At 36.6% G+C, this 25,060-nt stretch overlaps 1 protein-coding gene across 3 annotated transcripts in view; it reads left to right on the forward strand.

Moving 5' to 3' along the window:
* Positions 1 to 25,060, forward strand: part of MICU2 (mitochondrial calcium uptake 2) — a 126,304-nt gene that overhangs the window by 64,916 nt on the left and 36,328 nt on the right. For all 3 annotated transcript variants that reach the window (XM_025462723.3, XM_049101289.1, XM_049101290.1), the window contains 2 exons: positions 14,253 to 14,300; positions 15,278 to 15,360. In XM_025462723.3, coding sequence (XP_025318508.1) covers positions 14,253 to 14,300; positions 15,278 to 15,360 — 131 coding nt within the window. The remainder of the gene's footprint in view (positions 1 to 14,252; positions 14,301 to 15,277; positions 15,361 to 25,060) is intronic.

Here is a 25,060-nt window from a genome sequence, read left to right on the forward strand (position 1 = left end):
CAAATACACAACCTCATCTTACACCTAAAGGAGCTGGAAAAGAAACAACAAATAAAGCCTAAAACCAGCAGAAGGGAAATAAAGATTAGAGCAGAAATAAATGTTATAGAAAAGAAAACAATAAAAAGCCTGTAAAACAGATCGATTAAACTAGGAATTGGTTCTTTGAAAGAATTAATAAAATTGATAAACCCCTAACCATCCTTATCAAAAAGAAAAAATAAATAAATAAAATAATGAATGAAAAAACTCACAGCACCATAGAAATACAAACAATTAGAATATTATGAAAACTTATTTACCAGCAGATTGGGCAATCTGAAAAAAATGGATAAATTCCTAGAAATATACAAACTACCAAAATTGAAATAGGAAGAAATAGAAAATTTGAATGGACCTATAAACTAGTAACAAAATTGAATTAATAGTAAAAAAATCTCCCAACAAACAAAAGTCCAGGGCCAGATGGCTTCCTAGGGAAATTCTACCAAATATTTAAAAAAGAGTTAAAATCTATTCTTCTAACTATTCCATAAAATAGAAATGGAAGGAAAACTTTCAAACTCATTTCTGAGTCCAGCATTACCTTGATCCCAAAACCAGACAAAGACTCCCACTAAAAAGGAGAATTATAGGCCAATATCCCTGATGAACATGGTTGCAAAAATTCTCAACAAGATACTAATCAGTAGGATCCAACAGTGCATTAAAAGGATTATCCACCACAGTCAAATGGGATTTTATTCCTGGGCTGCAAGGATGGTTTAATATTTCCAAATCAATCAACCTGATACACCATGCTAATATTTTTTTAAAAAGGATAAGAACTATATAATACTGTCGATAGATACAGGAAAAGCATTTGGCAAAATACAGCATCCATTCTTGATTTAAAAAAAAAAAAAAAACTCTCAACAGGGCAGCCCAGGTGGCTAAGCGGTTTAGCACCGCCTTCAGCCTAGGGCCTGATCCTAGAGACCCAGGATCGAGTCCCATGTCAGGCTTCCTGCATAGAGTCTGCTTCTCCCTCTGCCTGTGTCTCTGCCACGCTCTCAATCTCTCTCTCTCTCTCTCTCTCTCTCTCTCTCTCTGCCTCTCATTAACGAATAAAATCTTAAAAAAAAAAAAAAAAAAAAACTCAACAAAGTAGGTATGGATGGAACATACCTTAACATTATAAAGGCCCGCCCGCAGTTCATATCATCCTCAATAGGGAAAAACCAAGAGCTTTTCCCCTAAGGTCAGGAACACAACAGGGACGCCCACTGTCACCATTATTACTTAACATAGTACTTAGAAGTCCTAGCCTCAGCAAACAGACAACAAAAAATAAATAAAAGGCATCCAAATTGGCAAGGAAGAAGTCAAACTTTCACTATTTGCAGATGAAATGATACCCTATGTAGAAAACCTGAAAGACTCCACCAAAAAATTGCTAGAACTGATCCACAAATTCAGTAGTCACAGGATACAAAATTAACATACAGAAATCTATGGCATTTCTATACACCAATAATGAGCAGCAGAAAGGGAAATCAAGGGATTGATCCCATTTACAATTACACCAAAAACCATAAGATACTTAGGAATAAACGTAACCAAAGAGATAAAAGGTCTGTACTCTGAAAACCATAGAACACTTATGAAAGAAATTGAAGAGGACACAAAGAAATAGAAAGACATTCCCTGGGACACTTGGGTGGCTCAGTGGTTGAGCTCCTGCCTTCAGCCAAGGGCGTGATCTTGGGACCCTGGATCAAGTTCCATATCAGGCTCCCTGCATGGAGCCTGCTTCTCCCCCTGCCTGTGCCTGTGCCTCTCTGTCTCTCATGAATAAATAAAGTCTTTAAAAAAAAAAAAAAACCCAAAATTAAATAATCCAGTTAAGAAATGGGCAGAAGACATGAATAGACACATTTTGAAAGAAGACAGCCAGATGGCTAACAGAATGAAAAGATGCTCAACATCATTCATCATAAGGGAAATACAAATCAAAACCATGATGTGATGATACCACCTTGCACCAGTTAGAATGGCTAAAATTAAGTTAGGAAACCACAGATTTTTGTGAGGATGCAGAGAAAGGGGAACCCTCTTATACTGTTGGTAGGAATGAAAGCTGGTGCAGCCACTCTGGAGAACAGTATTGAAATTCCTCAAAAAGTTAAAAACAGAACTACCCTGTGATGCAGCAATTGCAGCACTAGGTATTTACCTAAAGGATGCAAACATACTGATTCAAAGGGGCATATATATGCACCCTGATGTTTATAGCAGCACTATCAGCAGGCACCAAATTATGGAAAGAGCCCAAATGTCCATCCATAGATGAATACATAAAGAAGTGATGGTGTATATACATATGTACAATGGAGTATTACTCAGCCATCAAAATATTGAAATTTTGCCATTTGCAATGGCATGGATACAGCCTGAGTATATTATCCCAAGTGAAATAATAAGTCAGACAAAGACAAATACCATATGATTTCACTCATCTGTGCTTAAGAAACAAAATAGATGAATTAGGGGATGGGGAAAAAAAGAGAAAAGGAGACAAACCATGAGATTCTAGTATAGAGAACAAAGGGGAGGGTTGCTGGAGGGGAGGTGGGTGGGGGCTGAGCTAAGTGGGCAATGGGCATGAAGGAGGGCACTTGGGATGAGTACTGGGTGTTACATGTAAGTCATAAATCACTAAATTGTACTCCTAAAACCAATTTTATACTCTGTTAACTACACTGTAAATAAAAATTGTTAAATAAATAAAAAGCATTTAGCTTTACTGTCCTGTCTGTTCAAGCTGAATTTCATTTCAGTGTCACTGGGATATATTTGAATATTCTCGTACAAATAGGCAGAGGGTCTCCCGTGGTCTTTTTTTTTTATAATAATTTTATTTTTTATCGGTGTTCAATTTACCAACATACAGAATAACACCCAGTGCTCATCCTGTCAAGTGCCCCCCTCGGTGCCCACAACCCAGTCACTCCCCACCCCCCGCCCCCCCACCCTCCTCCCCTTCCACCACCCCTAGATCGTTTCCCAGAGTTAGGAGTCTTTATGTTCTGTCTCCCTTTCTGATATTTCCCACTTATTTTTTCTCCTTTCCCCTTTATTCCCTTTCACTATTATTTATATTCCCCAAATGAATGAGAACATATAGTGTTTGTCCTTCTCCGATTGACTTACTTCACTCAGCATAATACCCTCCAGTTCCATCCACGTTGAAGCAAATGGTGGGTATTTGTCATTTCTAATGGCTGAGTAATATTCCATTGCATACATAGACCACAGCTTCTTTATCCATTCATCTTTCAATGGACACCGAGGCTCCTTCCACAGTTTGGCTATTGTGGACACTGCTGCTATAAACATCGGGGTGCAGGTGTCCTGGCGTTTCATTGCATCTGTATCTTTGGGGTAAATCCCCAACAGTGCAATTGCTGGGTCAGGGCAGGTCTATTTTTAACTCTTTGAGAAACCTCCACACAGTTTTCTAGAGTGGCTGCACCAGTTCCCATTCCCACCAACAGTGTAAGAGGGTTCCCTTTTCTCTGCATCCTCTCCAACATTTGTGGTTTCCTGCCTTGTTAATTTTCCCCATTCTCACTGGTGTGAGGTGGTATCTCATTGTGGTTTTGATTTGTATTTCCTTGATGGCAAGTGATGCGGAGCATTTTCTCATGTGCATGTTGGCCATGTCTATGTCTTCCTCTGTGAGATTTCTCTTCACGTCTTTTGCTCCCGTGGTCTTTTTTATATAAGGACCAGTCTGTGATAAGTAGAGAAAGTCTTCACCTGAAGTTGGTGATAATGTTCTTTCCTCTTTTCTGAAGGAGTTGGAGAATTAAGCCAACTTCCAAATTAGTGGCTCCTGACCTGTTTATTCAATACGGAAGGCTTGTGACAATTAGCTCGAGAGATCTGCAATGCTGTCTTGTCAACATTTGTTTGTGCCTTGTTTTTGCATGTGAACGTTAGTTTTAAAATGTCAGCACCCCAGCTCCATGAAGTCAGTAGCAGTCAGATTGCTTATTTTAGTATCAATTCCTGCTCACACTTCAGTGTGTATTTAGTGGACTACATAAACTTTAAGTCTATTTTACAAGTATTAGTTCCTTATACTAAACTGTCTAATTATCTTTATACCCCTCCACCCCACCTCTGACCTGATTCCTTTCAGTAAGCACCAGAACATGTATTTAAAGAGGTTAAAAATCTCCTTACTTTTTTAAGTGGCAGTTTACTGAGAGGTAGTCTCTAGGTAATAAATAAGAGCATATGTTCTGGATCAGCAGACTTAAATTCAAATTTTTCCTGGCTTTCTGTCCTCAGGAAGTTATCTCTTTCATTGTCATTTTCATTGCCTTTAAAACAAGAGAGTAATGCCTGCCTTTATGGGATTGTTGAAGAATATAATAAAACAAGATGTTTTTAATGTTTATAGTATCTCCTTGAACTGCTTAGGAGCATAGGCGTTAAGCTTCCCAGCTCTATTAGTTACCTGTCTGATCTTTGGCAAATTAGTCTCCGTTTCCTTACTATGTGTCTGGCACATTGGAAATATATAACTGATAATATTAGTAGCATTGTAATTGCTCTATGTTTTTGTAAGATTTTAGTATTAACTGGATCTTGGCCTCTTATTAGTGAGTTAATAAGTTAAAATAAGTAATGCCTTTTAAATTGTAGTTGATACAGATTTTAGGACATTGTCAGTAATTTGGCACTTCAGAGATTTTAGGAATCATATTTAAACTCCAGATACTGATATTTAGCTCAGAGCTACAACTTTAAGATATCTTTTCTTGACAAATACTTTCTAAACACATTTTGGATTTGAAGAAAAATATTGTATTTTCTAGTTGTGAAAATTTGAGTGATGTCTATGGATATAAACTCAGTTATTTTATATTTGATTGTTTCCCCCTCCCCCGCCTCCCATAGGAAGAAAGAAGGGTGGGGAGAATTCTTGAGTAATTTTGACCTTGTGGCAGAATATAGAATAAGGAGTAGGTTAATTCAGCATTTTTATAAATCATTAATATAAGTATATAATTTTAGGAATTCTATTAAAAGTTATTTTAAGACAGAGTCATAAAATAAAAACTGAAGTTTAGATTATTTTAAGAGAAAAATATCTAAAAGATTAGAGATTAATCTGTAGTACCTAGAAGAGAGACTTATTTTCAAAGACCTTAGAAACACTCTTCACTTCTGAAAAGAATTTCTTCCACAAGCCTCATCTCCTGCATTAACTAATCTTCCATACTATCAGGAGTGCCTCAAATACCACCTGCTATATCAGCTAGGCTTCCCTCACCTGCCAACTTCCTGCTCATCAGGTGTCTTACTCTGTGAAAGTAATCTCTGAAACCACCAGAGATCTTGTTCTCTTTCATTCTTTGCATTTTGTTGCACTGTACTGTCTGTCATATTTTTTAATTAAACCATAAATTCTCTAAGAGGATAAATCTATGTGTGGTCATTTGCATAGCACGTTGCCTAAAATGTTCTTTAGCACATAACAGACGCTCATTTAAAATTGCATGCCATGCTGATAATGTTAATAAGAATATGATAATTACAAATTATTCTGATCTATTTCAGTGAGTCCCTTGACTTTGTTATGTAATTTGAGTCAGCCTTTCTATGAATTGAAAGTACAAAAACTACATCTTTTTAAAAAATATTTCCAATTAAAACTTTTCAATAATTTGTTGATCTTCCCAGTTAAAATTAATTGGTATTACTTTATCAACAGAATTAAATCCAGCTAGCACTAATGTTTACATCTGAAAAAAAAATGAAAATTATCAGCAAGTAATTTTATCTTCTTTTTCATTAAAACACTTCCTTTTGATGTAAAATATTTCTAAAATAATATTAGGTAAAACTTCTGCCTCCTAGTAACTAACGTTTTATCAGCTTAATGCTTAATGACCTGCAACTATCCTATGGAATATTTTTGCTTTTCCTGAACTGGATATTATTTAAATTAAAGTTATTCATTGTATTACCGTATCTTATGTGATGTATAGTTATTTCAAAGTACATAACCTATAAAGTGCATTAAGCTAATTGAACTAAATAAACCTGATCTTGGCAGTTAAGCACAAAACAGTTTTTTAAATTGCACTACCCTACCATAGATTATAAGAATGTATCTCTAATATCATATATTCTGTGTTCACAATCTTGGAGATAATTGTTAAAATTAGTAAAATTCATTATGATGTATATCCTATGCAGAGAAGAATTTAGTGAATTTTAAAGGCATTTTTTTCTTTACATGAAGGAATGCCTCCAAGTCTGCTGTATCCACATCCGGCAACTATGTTTGTTTTTCCACCTTCACTTTGTTATAGAAGTACTGTTCCCAATAGCAGAAATAGTGCTGCCTTTCTGTATTTGCCCCAGGCCTCTTCTGTTGTCTTCCCAAGGCTTCTCCACTCTGGTGTCATTCCTTCCCCCTGCCACATTCTCTTTCTGGGCACCATATCATTCCCATCTTACATAATAACTTATGAACATCTCCCATATTTAAGGAAACACATTCCTCCTGTGACTCTCTCCATACTTTGTAATCCCTTTTCATAGCCAAGCTCTTTGTTTTGTGTTGTGCTCAGTTCCTCACCTCTCAGCCATCAGCCCACTGTAGTCTGGTACTCATCCTCTAACACCACCACTCTTAACAAAACCATCAGTGACCTCCTTGTTATTAGATCCAGTGAAGATATTCTGTGTTCTTGGCACCTATGACCCCAGCCGTACTGATGCTATTACCTGTTCTCACGTCAGACTAGTCCCTTCTCTTGGCTTATAGTACCCCATACTTTGTTTTGTGTTGTGTTCTTACCATCCTAGTGGTATCTTCTTTGTCTCCTTTGATGAAATTCAACCAGAACTACCTAAACTGGGGAAATCAAACAGGTCATTCTGATGAGGTGAGTTTGAACACAGAGGCTGACTTGTCAGCCCTAGCATGAATGTGAAACTCTGTTTCACAGGAGATAATGGAGTAGAAGGCAAGACGTAACAAACTAAAGGAAGTGGGAGGCCATCTGGCAAATGAAGGGTGGTATTTTTGAGACCTAAAGCGTGATGTGGGAGTTGAGATTTCTAAGAGCAGTAAGCAAAAGTTCATTTTCTTGGTATAGAGAAGTAGCAAACAGTGGTGGAGCTTCCATAAAACAGGCTATAATGGAAGCCTTGTAAGTAACAGTGAAATTTGAAGGGAAGATAGTGTTGTGCCCAAGATCGCAAATCCAAGAAACCGCCAAGGAGCCAACACGGATGCAAACACACGAGGGTTTTACAAGCTCGAGACTGGGCCCAAGTATACCCGAGGCAGCGGAGCAGGTACTTGGACCCCGAGACTAAGAGGCTTAGCAACTTTATAGGGGCCAGTGGCCAATGGGATCGCAGAAAGTTGCACAGTCATGCTGGTCCGCTGAGCCGGATTTCCGGTGAGGGTGTGTCCTGGTCTTTGACTAGGGAGGGGCAGTGCCCTAAGTAATAAGCAGGTCAGCGCAAGGCGGGTGCAGCCCAAAATAGAGTCAGTCCTGTTCTGCTTGTCCAGGGGTAGGGGATTTTGTTCAATTTCCTGGGTCCCACAGATAGAAAGTTATTAGGTTTCTTTTTTTTTTTTTTTTAATTTTTTATTTATTTATGATAGTTACACAGAGAGAGAGAGAGAGAGGCAGAGGGAGAAGCAGGCTCCATGCACCGGGAGCCCAATGTGGGATTCGATCCCGGGTCTCCAGGATCGCGCCCTGGGCCGAAGGCAAGCACCAAACCACTGCGCCACCCAGGGATCCCAATTATTCGGTTTCTAAAATGTGTTTCAGACAGGAAAAAATATCTGTATATTTTCTTTATTCCTTTCTCCTTTCGGTGGGAGGGAAGGTTTTAAAAGGTTTTATTCACTTCTTGAAATTGAGGGTACTATTCTCTCCATTCAGCCTCTGCTTGTAGTAGCAAGATTCATGAAGCAGTTCTGCATATCAGCATATAAGTCAGAGAGGCATCCTCATGAGAGGCATTTAGTCAGGACTCTGTTAGAGTGTGGTCACTTCTGGAAATCATGGTTCTAGTTTTCAGGAGCAGCACTATGACTCTGTATGTCTTTGCCAGCCTCACTGTGTCTGTGCCATAAGGGAGATAAAATAGATGTTTGTTTTCAGAAGGCATTGAGGAGGATTTTCAGTAACTTCTTTAAACTTTCAGTTACAGGCACATAGATCTCTATATGTCTGTCTCTGTCTCTCTTTCTATATATATATACACCTTTCCAACTGTCAAGGAGATAAATTCATCAACCTACTCACACATTTTCCTATTGGATAGTTCTCTCTCCCTGTTAGGTAGCTGGAGAGTTATTTATATTCTCAGAATGAATAGGGGCATCGTGCATCTCCAAGATTTCTAAAAGCATTAAAAGCCACTATTTCTGGATGGCTGGGGAGGTGGAGGGAAGGCCTTTAGTGATGGCCTATTAGAAAAAACAGAAAGTGGAAGTCCACAGCAGAAAGCTTTGTTTTTTTCCTTTATGCAAAGTACATGAAGTTATTAGTATGAGAAATAAAGGAAAGGAGATGATAAGTGAGAGAAAGGGAGAGAGGCTTTAAGAGGATCCAGGAAGAATAAATGACTGCAAGTATAGATAAGATAGATAGCATTCATTTCAAAGTCAATGAGAAGGAATAAGTAATTTGCACTGGGCACCTGCAGGAGGAGACTTTTAAACATATCTCCCTACCACATAGGAGATATGAAAGAACAGCCTTCATTAATAAAAGACTGAAATCAGGACTCAAAGGATGACCTAACCTTGACAGGGAAACTAAGCAGCTGTCAGGAAAATGAGGAACAGCAGGGTTGTTATGTACGTAGGAAGAATTAGAAATGCCATGAAAGGGCAGGGTAAGAACTGCTAGCTCACCATTCTTCCAAATGCTGGTCTCTCTTAATGTGGGTTTTCTTATGCTTGCTTGTACTCCACTCTGCTTGGAGTCTCAATCCTACCCCTTCATATTCTCCATCCCTCGGACACATCCACTGTATCATACTGTAGCTGAGAAAAGAGCACCCGTCCCTAAGGATGCGAAGTGTCATAGGCTGAACCTGTGGATCTCCATAATTCCTGGATACCCTGAGTTTGTAACTTTCTTTAACATCTACTTCATTTGTAAAATAAAGGTTACAATCTCTATCTATTTCCATGGTTCTGGTGGGAATAATATATATAAAGCTCCTCCACTGTGCCTTGAGATCAAGTGTCACTAAAAGATCTTTTTATTATTATTAGGCAAATTCATGTGCCACAAGTTCTCTTGGATTCTTGGAAACTACATTGTCTCAGTTCTCTTGGTACCTATCTCTGTTATTGGTTTCTCTTCCTCCTCCTGCCCTTTAAGTGTTGGTGCTCCCTAGGATCTCTGTCCTTTGTTTACTGCTTTCCTTCTCCTCTTGGTTTAGCACCCATGGATAATGCTGCAAACTCTCAAAACCCCTTCAGTATCTGTAGCCCTGGCTACTCTCCTGAGCTTCAGACTTCTGTACCCAAACCAGCTGCCACATGCCTGCTTGTGGGTCTTTCAGTTACCTTGAGTTTGTCATATCCCAAACTGAACTCACGGTCCTCCCTAAATCAGCGCTTTGTTTTCTTGGTCTCATTTGGTAGTACTACTTTTCACCTACCTTATCAAAACCCAAGAAATATCTTTGAACCCTTTCTCTTTTTGCCATTTTCATCTTTCACATGCAGTCAGATACGAAATCCTTCTAATTCTGCCTCCTAGGTATTTATCAGATTCATCAAGATATATAAATATGTTCTTATGATGGATATGTTAATTTCTCTTTAGGAAACAGAATTCTCAAAATTGCACTTAGTAGCGAGTCATATTTAGAATGGTTCCAAATTTAAAATGTTTGTAGAGAAGCATAGCAAATAACAGAATTTAGTCATGTCTTCTAATGGCCTTTCCTTAAGGATTTATTAACAAATTTTTAAATATAATTATTTAGGGGATCTCTGGATGGCTCAGTGGTTTAGTGCCTGCCTTCGGGCCCAGGGCGTGATCCTGGAGTTCCAGGATCAAGTCCCACATCAGGCTGTCTGCATGGAGCCTGCTTCTCCCTCTGCCTGTGTCTCTGCCTCTTTCTCTCTCTCTCTGTCTCTATCCCTCTGTCTCTCTCTGTCTCTAATGAATAAATAAATAAAATCTTTAAAATATATATAATTATTTAAAATACCTATTTAACATGTACTTTTAAAACATTGCCACTTAACAGCATTTACTTTATAATTAAATTAAAAAATACATATATTAAACTGTTTCTCCTATATTCTGAAGTATCAGTTTTCTTTAAAAGCATTTTCAGAGGGCAGATGCCTAGAATGCTATTGTAGAACCATACTGTTTATAATCTATCTTGGGAGTGTAGTTGCTGTTTTCACATCATCTCAATTCTGTTTATTCAAGCTTTTTATTTAAGTCAGCATTTCAAAGAAAGACACTGGAATTTTCTTTCTCACAAAGTCCCATTGTAGAGACACATACGTGTGTGTAAAGAAGAATGAGGCCCCCTCTTGGCACCAAGCCCACGTCAGTCTAGCAGTTTGGCCATTTTTTTCACATTGCCGTACTCCCTTCAAAATGAAAGGGAAAAAAGCTACTCTCCATTTTTTTTAGTCTACCAAGGGATGGTATTTCAAAGTATTTCATCCTTTAATCCTTCAACTAATATTAGAGCACTTCTCTCAGGTATTATGATAATGACAAAACATTTAATTTATTCTCCTTCCATATAAACACTGAATATTTTTAAGGAAAAATATCTGAAGACACTGGACTTTTTTATTAAAAAGAATTACACCTGCTCCAAGATAAAGACAAACATAAAGTTCGTAATGCACAAAAATGTAAGTCACTTAAAATGCGTACCTGAAGTTATTTGCAACTACAACACTGAATTACCTAGAGATAAAGTCCTCACCTGCCTTGCTCTGAACTTGGGCCCTCACTCTGTGTGTTATTTGATTGGGAGCCAGTAGGGCAAATCCACTGTCATCACCCTCTGCCTTCATTCTTCATGTCTGGGTACCATCGTGGGCTTATTTCCCATTGCTTCTTCCATATGGACGTTATTTCTCTCAGTCACTTTTTAATTTTCATATTTTTATATTTAGTTTTCATATTCAGCTTCATATTCATATTCACCTCAGTTGGTTAAGCATCCAAACTCTTGATCTCAGCTCAGGTCTTGAGCTCAGGATTGTGAATTCAGGCCCCACATTGGGCTCCACACTGGGCATGGAGCCTACTTTAAGAAAAAAAAAGATTTAAGACACAGAGAACAAAAGAAAAATCTAAAACTTTTGTGAATCAAAGTACACTATCAAAAGAGTGAAGAGACAATCCACAGGAAAGGAGAAAATACTAGCAAATCATATATAGGGAGTTAAAATCCAGTATATAGAAAGAACTCCTATAACTCAACAACAAGAAAACCAAACAACCCAGTTAAAAAATGGGCAAAGACTGGAATAGACATTTTTCCAAGAAGATATACAGTTGACTAATTTACACGTCAAAAGATGCCTGACATCACTAACCATTAAGGAAATGCAGATCAAAACCATAATGAGATACCACTTAATACCATTATTATCAAGAAAAAACAAGTGCTGACCAGGATGTGGAGGAATCATAACCTCTGTGTACTCTTGGTTGGAATGTAAAATGGTACCACCACTTTTGAAAAACGTATGGAGGTTCCTCAGATTAAGCACAGAATGACCGTATGGTCCAGCAATTGCACCCTGGGTAAATACCCCAAATAATTAAAAGCAAAGATTCAAACAGATACTTGTACACCAGTGTTTATAGCAGCATTAATCACAATAGCCAAAGAATGGAAACAACCCAGATGTCCATCAACAGATGAATGGATAACCAAAATGTAGTATATATACATATAAAGGAGTATTTTTCCACCTTAAAAAGGCATGAAATTCTGACACATACTACAATATGGATGAACCTTGAAGACATGCTAAGTGAAATAAGCCAGACACAAAGGATAAATACTATATGATTTCATTTGTATGAGGTCCCTAGAGTAGGCAAATTCATAGCAACCGAAAACAGAAGAGAGGTTACAGGGGCTGGAGGCAGAAAAAAAATGGAGTTAGTGTTTCATGGATATGGGGTTTCAGTTTATGATGATGAAAAGTTCTGATAATGGTTGCAAAACAATGAATTGACTTAATGCCACTACACTGTATACTTAAAGATAGCTAAAATGGTAAATTTTTTGTTATGTGTATTTTACCACAGTAAAGAAAAGTGACTTGAGACCTGTTGACCAAGTGCAAACCAAGGACATTTTCTGAATCCTGATTTGAGCACACTTGAAAAAAGCATTTCTGAAATAGGGACATTTGTAAAAGTGATGTGAGTTTGATGATATTGAGGAATTACTGGTAATTTTTTAGGTGTGGCAAATATATTTGTGAGGAGGGAACTTTTAGAGATAAAGCTTGAATTTTCTACTGTGAAATAAGATATTTAGATTTGTTTCAAAATAACCCAGTGAGGGGGTGGACAGAGGTGGTGCCTGGGTGGCTCAGTCAGTTAAGTGTCTGTCTTCAGCTCAGGTCATGATCCCAGAGTCCTGGGATTGAGCCCCACATTGGGCTCCCTGCTCAGCAGGGAGTCTGCATCTTTCTCTGCCTCTGTCCTTCTCCTCACTTGTGCACGCGCTCTCTCTCTCTCTCTCTCTCAAATTAATAAAATCTTTTTTAAAAAAGTAATCCAGTGCGAAGTGGGGGGGAAGGGAGTGAAAAGAAGTACAGATAAAATAAAATCTGCAATGAGTTGATAATTACTAAAGTTGATATGTAAGTTACTCATTATATTCTCTCTACTTTTGTGTATGATTGAAGTTTTCCATGATAAAGTTTAATTGTGTATTTTGCTATTATATCAAATTTATGATCTAGAAGGAAAAATTTTTTAGCTTATCAGGAAGCCATGATTTATAAGACATTGTTTTATATTTATTGCTATTCTTTTCATTGCAAGCACGGAAAACTAGACACTATCTATTTGAGCTAGTAAGGACAGACATAGAGCTAGTGGCCAGACACAGAGCTGGCTTCAAGTTCAACTTAATCCAGGGCTCAGACATCACCAGTATCCATCTTTCAGGTCTGCCAATTAAAGATTGGCTGCATTCTCAGGCCCTAAACACTGGCTGTCTGACAGTTCCAGGCACTCTCTCCATTGCCTCACATTCCTAAGTGAAACATTCTCACATCATCAAAATCCAGGGGGGTTGGGGAAGGAAAAAAAAATAATAAAGTGAATGATTAAGCATTCTTGTCAGAAATTCCACTCTAAGCGACCCAGTTTAGGTCAAGGCCCATCCCTGAACTAGTCCCTGCAGCCAGACTATTGCAACCTGCTCCTTAGCTTGGGTCAGCTCTTTGCCATCTCTGTACCGATTCACTGAGAATACAGTGATTGACTTAGGCCAGTCAGTATCTACCTTCAAAGGTGAGGATGAATCATCCTACCAAAACTGCATGTTTGAGAAGGGGAAAGGAATGGTTTCCCAAAGGAAAATCAAGTTACTGCTGCAAAGATTTAATTACCTCATTTTCAATAATATAGTTTGACCTTTTATATATTGAGATCTTTGTTTTACTCAACTGAATTTTTAAATTTGCTCCACTTGAGATGTTATGAACAGTGAAATTTGAGCAGAAATTGCATGAAGTGCTGTGCAAATAAAACCTGTGCTGGATACCTATTATTTGCTAGCCAACATCCATTCCCCTTTTTTAATAGTATAGTATCATTTTAAGTATAAGTATTATACTTAATTCTCTGTTACAGAAATTTTCCACTATACCAAAGAGAGAGGTAAATTAAAGTAAAAATGTGTGTTCTTATTTTTTCTCCCCCCACTTCTTTTTGAGGGGGGTGGGTGGCGGAGGGGAGAGAGAGAGAATCCTAAGTAGGCTCCATGCCCAGAGCCAGACACAGGGATTGATCTCATGACCCTGAAGTCATGACCTGAACAGAAATCAAGACTCAGATGCTTAAGCAACTGAGCCACCCAGATGCCCCAAAAATGTGTGTTTTTAATTAAATGAAGTTTGCGTGTAGTATTTATGTATGATTACTTCTAAACCTGAAACTTACTTTCTGATGTTTTTATTTTATCTCTTTCAGGACTGATTTCATATACTGAGTATCTTTTCTTGCTTACAATCCTTACTAGTAAGTACCCTACAGTTTTTGTCACTGATCATGTGGAATTATCTGTTCTTAGCAAACAAGGTTTTGGAAATTTGGTATTTATGTCTTTATCATTAAAACATTATTGCTACCTTAGTTTTTATTTTTTAACACAATGATACTGTTGGGTTAGATTAGCCCTTCTATTCCCTTTGTACTATGGCTCCCTGTAACTTTGTCTCCTTAAAAAACTTGTTGAGAAGAATCAGACTTAGCCTTCACATGTTAAAAAAAATCCCTCATCAGACATTCTTCAAAATTCCTGGTCAGTACTTTTCAGATTAGTCATGAAAATCAAGGAAGGACTGAGAAACTTTCACAACTTGGAGCAGAATAAGGAGACCTAACAACTAAATGCAACATGGTTTCTTGTATTTGATCCTAAAGTAGAAAAATAGCATTAGTGGAAAAACATGAAATCTAAATAGTCTGTAGTTCAGTTAAAAATGCTAAAAATGAAAAAAAAAATGCTATTACGGGTGTTAATTTCTTAGTTTTGACAATGATACTATAGTTATATAAGATGTTAACATTAGAGGAAGCTGAATGAAGAGTATATGAGAACTCACTATACACTATCTTTACAACATTTCTTCGGTCTAAAATTACTTCAAAATAAAAAGATTTTTTAAAAGCCATACTCTGAGAAAGGGAAATAAAGACTAATAATCAGTATGAAAATAACCAAGTTACTATAAGAATATAGGAAAGCTCCTGGTAGAGTTAAAGAAATAAATTTTCAAATTAATTTTGCTTTGAGAAGCAAAGCACTTAATAGCAGAACAACGCAGCCAGGAAAACATATCAGCCTTTGAAAATTGTTATGAGAAGAGATTATTTTTTTCTCTGTTTAGGCACTTGTATAATAGTTTCTGGAAGCTTTTGAAGACCTATAGATCAGTAAATAATTTGCATTTCACCAACATTTAAATAACTATTCACTTTTCACTTAATTGCAGAACCCCATACTGGGTTTCATGTTGCTTTTAAAATGCTGGATGCAGATGGTAATGAGATGGTTGAGAAAAAGGAATTTTTTAAGGTAAGTAGATTCTACTTATTTTTGGTTTATCATGAAACATTTGGATGCTTGTGTGATGTACATTTCCATAAAAATCAAAATTATATCCACTGCTTACATATGAAATGTCCAGAAATCATTTATACATTCAAAAGTGTTAAATTTTCTATATTACAACCTTGAAAAAAGTGTAATGGAATAGAGCATAAGATTCCTGTGGGAGAAATGAGCTTGTGCATCTACATTTTTTAGAGTTTTATTTTTATGATTTCAGCAGGAAATAAAATGGAAAGGGCCTCATAGATATGTTCAAAATTACTCTTATAAAAAAAAAATTACTCTTATACACCCCTACCTCCACAAAAGGAACAAGAAAAATAAAAACTTAAGCCTTCATAAAGAATAGAGAAAAATGAAAAAACTACAATAGGTATAAATGGATGCAGATTTTCCAGAAATTTGCTATTTGAAAAGCTGAAAATATGTTTCCAAGACAACTCTAAGACATACAACCAGTAAATTTCACTCCATTTCAAGAATGTTGATGACAATATTAAAAAAAAAAATACCTCAGTGCATATAAACTTTTGGGTATGTGCCAAAGTTAAATGTTTTTAATGTATTAGAGTCTTTTGTGAAGAAAAAGATAAAATATGTAGATAAATATATAACACAGCATTTGGTACATACTAACTTCTTAGACCTACCATTGATAACTACTGAGTACATATATAAATGACTACTTTATGACTTTTTTTAAAAAGTTTTTGAGACATGAAACATGGAGCTCTCTTACATTGCTGATGGGAATGTGAAATGATACACACATTTTGGAAAACAAAATTGGTAGCTTCTTAATGTATACTCAGCATATGACATGGCAATTCAGTCCTATGTTTTTATTCCAGAGTCAAAGAAAAGAAAACGTAGGTTTACCCAAAGGCCTATATGTGAATATTCATAACAACTTTATTTATAATAGCCCCAAACTGGAGACAACCTAAGTGTTCACCAAGTGACTAGACAAACAAATTATATCCATACAATAGAATACTACTCAGCAATAAAAAGGAAAAAATTACCAGTACATACAACAACATGGATGTATGTAAGTGAAACAAATAGTGTACATACAGTATAAGTCCTTTGACATGAAACTCTAGAAAAGGAACATATCTATACTAACAGAAAGCAGATCACTGGTTGCCTGGGTCGAGAGGGAGTAAGGGAGTAAGGAATTGACTGCAGATTAGCAGCAGCTTCCATAAGAGAACATCTTTAAGTGCTGGAAACATTTTAAATCTTGGTTAGGATACTAGTGACTTGGTGTATAAATTTGTTACAACCCATCAAACTATATTTAAACAAGTGCATTTTATTACATATGAATTATACCTCAGGAAACACCTTTGACAAAGTTCCATTCCACAGGCTTTGCAAATTTAATTACTGAGATACTTGGTTTTATATACAAGACACCATCTCACAGTCTAAAAACAAAGGACATGACAAAAGGTTCTAATCAGAGATTAAACTTATAAAACCAGATCCAAAAAAGGTAGGCGTATTTGACATTTTAGAAATTATCTGAAAGAGTGTATAAATCTAAGCATACGGAGAGAGATTCTCTCTCTCCCTCTCCCTTTGCCCTCCCTCCCAGTCATGCTTGCTCACTCTCTCTCAAATAAATAAATAAATAAATCTAAAAAAAATGGGACTCGGGAGAGGCAAATACTGTATGGTCTTACTTCTGTGTGGACTCTAACAAAAAACCAAGCTCATAGAAAAAGAGATCAGATTTGTGGTTACTAGAGGCAGGGTTGGGGAGGAAGGAGACTAGGAAGAAGATGATCAAAAAGTATAAACTTCCAGTTAGTTGATAAATAAGTACTAGTAGTGTAATGTACAACATGACAACCATAGTTAACACTGCTATATGATACATAGCAAAAGAGTAAATCCTGGGAGTTCTCATAACAAGGAGAAAACATTTTTTTTTTGCTTTTGCTTTTTATTGTGTATATATGATATGATGGATACTAACTAAACTTACTGCAGTAATCATTTCAGAATACATGTGAATCAAACCATCATGCTTGTACGCCTCAAACTTACACAATGATATATGTCAGTTATGTCCCAGTGCAACTGAAAAAAGCTAATATTTGTGGACTATTAACATACTAGAAGGATCAAAGTCTATAAGTCATAAAACAAGGCTACAGATTTTCCAACACAGAAGACATCCTGTTGAAACCTCTTATGACAAAGGTTAGAATTTATAGGAGTAACACTAATACTTCCTTAGTTGGCAGTATCAGACAATGAAATATTTCATATAAATGATTTTTAAAATTGAGAATTACCTTTAACATTAAATTTTTAACATTTGTAATTCTTTTTGATAAGCTCTCCAAGAATATATATATTTCCCTGTCTTTTCAAAGTAGTTATAATGTGCATAATTTATCTTTTTTTTTTTTGACAACTTAGTATTATCCTTATGAAGATCAGTTTCATAATGATGGGCTAGTTAGATTTTGAGAGTTTCCTAAGGGCATGAGATACTTATCCTTACACTGAATGGCCTTAGACTTTCATGCTTTTAATTCATATTTCTGGCTTTTGTCCTCATTGTTAGGATATCACTAGTTTTTTATCACTGATATCAGTGAGACTAAACAGTTGATCTTTCAATTTCAGTCATCTAGTTTTTCTTCCAGTCTCCAATGCAGTGGGAAAACAGCAATAAAGTTTGTTAAAAATCATATGTAAAGTACAGAATCTTTACTTGCTCTGTCCAGTAAATTAGCCAGTAGCCACATGTGGCTGTTGAGCCCTTGAAATAAGAAGCTTGGTTCTTATTGTGGTTAAGAAGCTTGAGTTTTTAAATTGTAATTAATGTAAAATTTAAATTTAAAACCTGACATTTGCTTCAGATATTGGGAGATTTTCATATATGTTTGAAGCAAGTTGGGTATATGGATCTACTTTTTCAATTGTAAATTTTATGAAATCTAAAAACACAGATCAAGAATTTCCAATGAAATGTAACATCTGAATTGAGATGAACCTGTAAATGTAAAATGCACACTGGATTTTAAAGAAAAAGTGTAAAATATCTCAATTTTTATATTAATATATGATGAAGTAATAATGTTGGTATATAAATTCATCTTCATCTTTTTTTTTTTACTTTTTTAAATCTGTCTACTAGAAAACTTAAAATACTTATGTAGCTCCATTATATTTCTGTGGGACAACACTGCTTTAGAATATACAAGACTATAAATTCTGATAAATATTCATATATATTTTATTATATGTCCCTCATGACAGTTGTTTCAAATGCTGAAAAACATCTTTCTTCTGGGTTTGCAACTTAAGAAAGAAAGCTGGAGTATTCCAGAGGATTGAGGTTACCTGAAGTATACCTTTAGACACATGAAGTTTCACTTACTGTTCAGAAAAAAAAGTATTCACTTTCTCAAAGTGGTAGAAGTTAAAAGTAACAGAAAGCTATAGAGAAAACTATACTGTGTAACTGCTTAAAGAATAGTTGGGGGGATACCTGGGTGGCTCAGTGGTCGAGCATCTGCCTTTGACTCAGGTCGTGATCCCAGGGTACTGGGATCAAGTCCCACATTAGGCTCCCCACCAGGAGCCTGCTTCTCCCTCTGCCTATGTCTCTGCCTCTATCCCTATGTCTCTCATGAATAAATAAATAAAACCTTTTTTTAAAAAGAAAAGAATATTTGGAAGGTTTCATGTATTCAAACATGTTATATGTAAGAGATACAGGTTTAAAAAAAAGAAATTATTTTATTACAAAATCATTGTGAACAAATGTTAGCAAATCTGCCTTTTACCAAAAGAATAGTATGGATAAAATTTACCATTGTACATCAACTGGTTTACAAAGCAGCCTGGAATTCCACTTAGACATTGAAGGTGCTTGTGAATAGACAAAGTGGAAAAAAACAAGGATTTCCAGATAACATGGCTCTTACTTAGGACCTCAGGTTAAAAAAAAAAAAAAAGGCAGGAAAGGAAATACTAGATAGTCATCATAGATTTATCTTAAATTCAACTTTATTCAGGCTAAGGAAAGCAGAAATAACCATATTGCTCTATTTAGCATCAGTAACCATTATTCATGGTCTCTTGAGGAAACAAACTTTATAAAATATAGACCACTATAAAAGCATTGTTGCTGTTCTTATGTGTCAGAAATGTGAACAGAGATACCTAAGAGGCAGAACCCCCTAATGTGAACTGTACACTGCTGTCAGGAGAAACCAGCAGGCAGTTATGGAGAGAATTGTGCTTCAGTGTTCCAGATTCATCTAACACCACAGTGTGAAAGCTGAATTAATAGAGAAGAGATTGGGGGATGTGCAGGTGTTCAATTGATTAAGTGTCTGCCTTCACCTCAGGTCATGATCTCCAGTCCTGGGATCAAGTCCCACATCAGGCTCCGTGCTCTAGGGGGAGCCTGCTTCTCCCCTGCCTCTCCCACTCCCCCTGCTTGTGCATTTGTGCGCGCTCTCTCTCTCTCTCTCTCAAATAAATAAATCTTTAAGCTTTAGAGTAGTCCAGTTTACAATTGTGAATGAAAAGTAGGAAATATAATCAAGATATGCTGTGGAATAAACTCTGTAAATCTGGTTTCTGACTGATTTGGAGAGATGAGGGGAAAGGAGAAATCAGTGGTCACTCCTTTTTCCAGCCAGCCTAACTAGAAATAATTATAGTATTAAGTGATCTAAGAGAAAAGGTGACTAGTTCTTATTGAGGATTGGTTATTTTCAACATATATGTTACATTATTTAATCTTTACAGCATCCTACAAGGTAGGTAATAGTATCCCCATATTAAAGATGAGAAAATTGATATGCAGTCAATACTGCAGCCAAGATTTGATTACAAGTCCATCCAGTTCTAAAGCCCTGCTCTTTCCTTAATGTTAGGCTGCTTCATTTGAAGGAGAATGCAAGGGAGGACTGGGTTGAAAAGATCTTAACTCTGAGCTTGGAAATGTTGACCTTTATCGGCTGTTGGGACATCCCTGTAGAGATAGACAAGTGTAGCAAGCAACTGTCTGGAGATAAGTATCTAGCCTGGATTAGGAACCATCCTGATAAAGGTGATAATTAAGTCATGAGAGTATGTGATCTAAAGGGGAGTATGTAGAGTGAAAGGAGATAAAGATCAGAGTCTTGGAAAACAGTTGAATTTAAGAGGTTAAAATGAGACTGAGAAGCCAAAGAATCAAATTGAGAAGAAGCATAGTAGTAAGCAGAATACCAGAGAAGTAAGAAGAAAGCCCAGAGAGTGCAGGATAATGGAATCTAGGGAAGAAAAGAGCAACCATGAGGAAGTGTTTAATATCAGACTTTTTAAAAGTGGTCAAGTAGGGTAGCAACAGAGTTAGAGAACTCCTTAAATTTTGTAGGTGTTTGGGAACCATTATAGAAGCAGTTTATAAAGAGTTGTAAAGAACGATGCTTCAGAGCAAAAGGCTAAAGAGGAATGGATAGAAAATGCAAAATCAATGGCAGTTTCTTCTGAGATGCTTGATGTTTAAGGAAGGAAATTAATTAGATACTAGTTTAAGGTAGAAAACCTATCTCTCCACACAAGTAGGACCTGAAATACCAGTGTCATAAGTCACAAGATATCATTATATCCTACCTAACTCAATCTACCTCAGGCATAAGAAAAGGGATATATTTAAGATTATTATTCAATATGAGGCTAATAATTATGAAAAGGCTATTCTACATGAATGTAAAATTCTGTTATGTAAATTAAGCTGTTAGAATGTGCACAAACCATAATTCCCTTAGACCTGGATGAACTTTCTGCTTCTATTTCTAGGAGTCACAAGGCATAGGGAGCCAAATCTTAGAAGTACTGTGTCCACTATCCATACATCCCTGGATTTGTAAAGTTGGAGGTAATTTTATAAAGTGGACATAATAGAGCCTTTGGTAATATCACTGTCATACTTACCAAACCAAAGTTCTGATTTATTATTCTAACATTTGATGATAATCAAGTCTGAATGACAAAGCCTATAGATAAAGGAGACACTGAAAAAAGGCAGTAGAGGACATGTTTTTCTATTTGTCATCTTCAGGTCTCTTCTCACATTGAAATGTAGAGTTTCCTAGTTCAAGAGACTAGACAAGTCTCTTTTACAACATATACAGCCTCTATTCCTGAAATTGTTGAGGATACCTATGTTAAAAGTTTTCAGATACCTTTTCTCAACGTAATTTAACATGCTGAATTTATGGGACACTTTCTGAATACTATAATTTTTTCTAAATGTTTGGAAAATTCTTAGATGATCAACTCATGAATTAAAACAAGGAAAAAAAAAAAAACAAGGAAAAAAGCATGTTAGGATATGGCACTGATTTTTTTTTTAAGCGTAACACTATAAAGATCAACCTTCTAAGCCAATACAGGTTCTTTTATGCTGATCATAGAAATAAAACAGTAAACTTAATAACTCACAAAGTATGATGTAGTCAATTTAAAATGACAGCATAGAGAAGATGAAGGTGTAGAATTACCCTAAACTCACTTCCTCCCTGGATACACCAAATCTATAGCTGTGTACAGATAATTCCCTCTGAAAAAGACCAGCAAACTAGTTGAACAGCCCCTCCACACCAAAGGATAAAAAGGCCACATGGGAATGAATAGCAGAATTAGAGACATGTTCTTACAAAAAAAAAAAAAAACCTTACCCCCAGCATGGCAACCTATAAGTGGGAGGGATCTTACAAATAAATAAGAATGTATTCCATGGGCAGGTTGGGTGGCTCAGCAGTTTAGCACCGCCTTCAGCCCAGGGCATAAGCCTGGAGACCTGGGATTGAGTCCCACATTGGGCTTCCTGCATGGAGCCTACTTCTCCCTCTGCCTGTGTCTCTACCTCTCTCTCTCTCTCTCTCTCTCTCTCTCTCTCTCTCTCTCTGTTTCTCATGAATAAATAAATAAAATATTTTTTTAAAAAAGAATGTATTCCTGAGGAATAAGGAGTTCAAGCCCCACATCAGGCATCCCAACCCCAACCCTTGGAAGCTATGCTGGAAAGGTAAACCTTCAAAATAACCAGCTTTGAAAACCAATGGAGCTTACATCCAGGAAACCCAAAGGGCTGTCGGCAACTGAGACTCTACTCTTAAAGGACTCATGCATAGATTCACCCTGAGATTCAGTACATAAACATCAGGTTGAAAAATACTTGGGCCATATGTGAAGGAAATTCATTGGCTAATTTTAAAGCATCTGCTGGAGGAGTAGGGGTCTGTTGAAACTCTCTCAGGGATGGAGGTTCTCACAAGCACCATTTTTTCAGTCCCATTTTACCTTGCTACTGCTGTTTGCCCCACCTGTGCACTCTCCCATGGCCCAGCCCTTCTAAACCCAACAGCAGGCTTGCCCTACCATGCCAAATTGACAGGTATGTGCAGTCCACACAGGGGATGCCCTTTAAATGCCTGACTCTAGTGGCCAAGGAGCATTGCATTCTGGGCCCCACGTGACTAAAACAATTGAAGAGACTATTCTTAGGAGGCTGCCACCCCTAGGGCACTGCATAAAAAGCAACTGAAACGCATCCCCTGTCTTCCTATGACTGCTCCATCAAGATGGAGATACTGCTGTTTTGCCTTATACATAGAAACAAATACAAAGTCAAACAAAATGAAAAAACAGAGGAATGTGTTCCAGATGAAAGAACAAGATAAAACCTCAGAAAAACAACTTAACAAAATAGAGATAAGTAATTTACCTGATATGACCACTTTACCTTCTTTCTGTTTCTCTCAAAGCACCCCTATTTCTTCCACAGACTGTCTTTTTCCCCCATTCCTTTGGTACCTTTTATCATTCAGATCTCAGCCCAAATGTCATGTTCTCACAAAGAACCACACAGAATAAACCTATCTAATAGTAACCCATGCCCAGTAGTCTTGGAATCCTGTTAGCCTACTTTTATTTTATCTTATTCTAGTTATACACTTGACATTATTTGAAATTCTCTTATTTGTTCACTGTTATCTAGCCCATTAGAATGTAAATCTCATGACAGCAAGGATATTATCTGTCCTTAACTACTATATTCCCAACACTTAGAACAACACTTCCACTACATGATGGGCATTAACTATACTACTATCATGAATCAGTGTCATGTACAGCTATTTTAGAAATTGTCTTAGGATGCCTGGGTGACTGAGTGATTGAGCGTCTGCCTTTGGCTTAGGGTGTGATCCCAGAGTCATGGGATCAAGTCCCACATCGGGCTCCCTGCATGGAGCCTGCTTCTCCCTCTGCCTGTGTCTCTGCCTCTCTCACTTATGAATAAATAAATAAAATCTTAACAAAAAAAAGAAAAAGGAACTGTCTTAAAACCATAGAATCCTTTTACATAAGAGGATACAGTTGACTCTTAAACCACATGGGTTTGAGCTGTACAGGTCCACGCAGATTTTTTTTTATAATACAGTACTATAAATGTATTTTCTCTTCCTTAATGATTTTCTTAATAACATTTCCCTTCTCTACTTACTTTATTCTAAGAATACAGTGTATAATACAACATACACATATTTTTATGTTATCAGTAATGCTTTCAATCAACAGTAGGCTATTTATTAGTCATTAAGTTTTAGGAGACTCAAAAGTTACATATGGATTTTCGACTGCATGGGTTCGGCATCCCAACCCCCATGTTTTTTGAAGGTCAGCTGTGCCTAGTATAACATGTCTGTGCTCTTTCAAATGGACCTTTTACTATAGAACTAAGTATACATACAGCACTATTATCTTCAAAGTACACTAAAACCTGCTATAACCCTCTCCCTGAGTACAGATCAAAATGTTTTGGATAAGACTAACATGACAAGGTTTTTAAGTTCTTATTATTTTATTTTTAGTTTTTCTGAGTATAGTTGACACACAATGTTACATTAGTTTTAGATATACATCACAGTGCTTCAACAGCTCTGTTACACTGCACTCACTATAAGCATGGTTAGCCTCTGTCACCATATAATACTATTATGGTACCATTAACTGTATTCCCGATGCTTTTATTTTTGTGACTTATTTGTTCTATAACTGGAACCTGTATCTCCCACTCTCTTTCACCCATTTTGCCCATCTCCCTGCCACTAACCTCCCCTCTGGCAACCATCAGTTTGTTCTGTGTATTTATAGGTCTGATTCTCCTTTGTGTTTGTTTGCTTATTCATTTGCTTGTTTTGGGGATTCCATATACAAGTGAAATCATATATTTGTCTTTCTCTGTCTGACTTATTTCATTTAGCATAATATCCTCTAGGTCCATCCATGTTGTCACGAATGGTTAAGATCTCACCCTTGTGGCTATGTAATATTCTGTTGTATGTTTATACCACATCTTTATCAATTTATCTGTGGATGGGAACTTAGATTGCTTCTGTATGTTGACTAATATAAATAATGCTGTAATAAACATAAGGGTCCGCATGTCTTTTCAAATTAGTGTTTTTGTTTTCTTTGAGTGAATACCCAGTAGTGGAATTATTGGATTTTATGGTATTTCTATTTTTAATTTTTTGAGATACCTCGATACTGTCTTACACAGTGGCTGTACCAATTTACCATCCCTACCAACAGTGCTTGAGGTTCCTTTTTTCCTCTGCATCCTTGCCAAAAC

The sequence above is a fragment of the Canis lupus genome, chromosome 25, assembly GCF_003254725.2.
Source record: "Canis lupus dingo isolate Sandy chromosome 25, ASM325472v2, whole genome shotgun sequence".
Taxonomy (NCBI): Eukaryota; Metazoa; Chordata; class Mammalia; order Carnivora; family Canidae; genus Canis; species Canis lupus.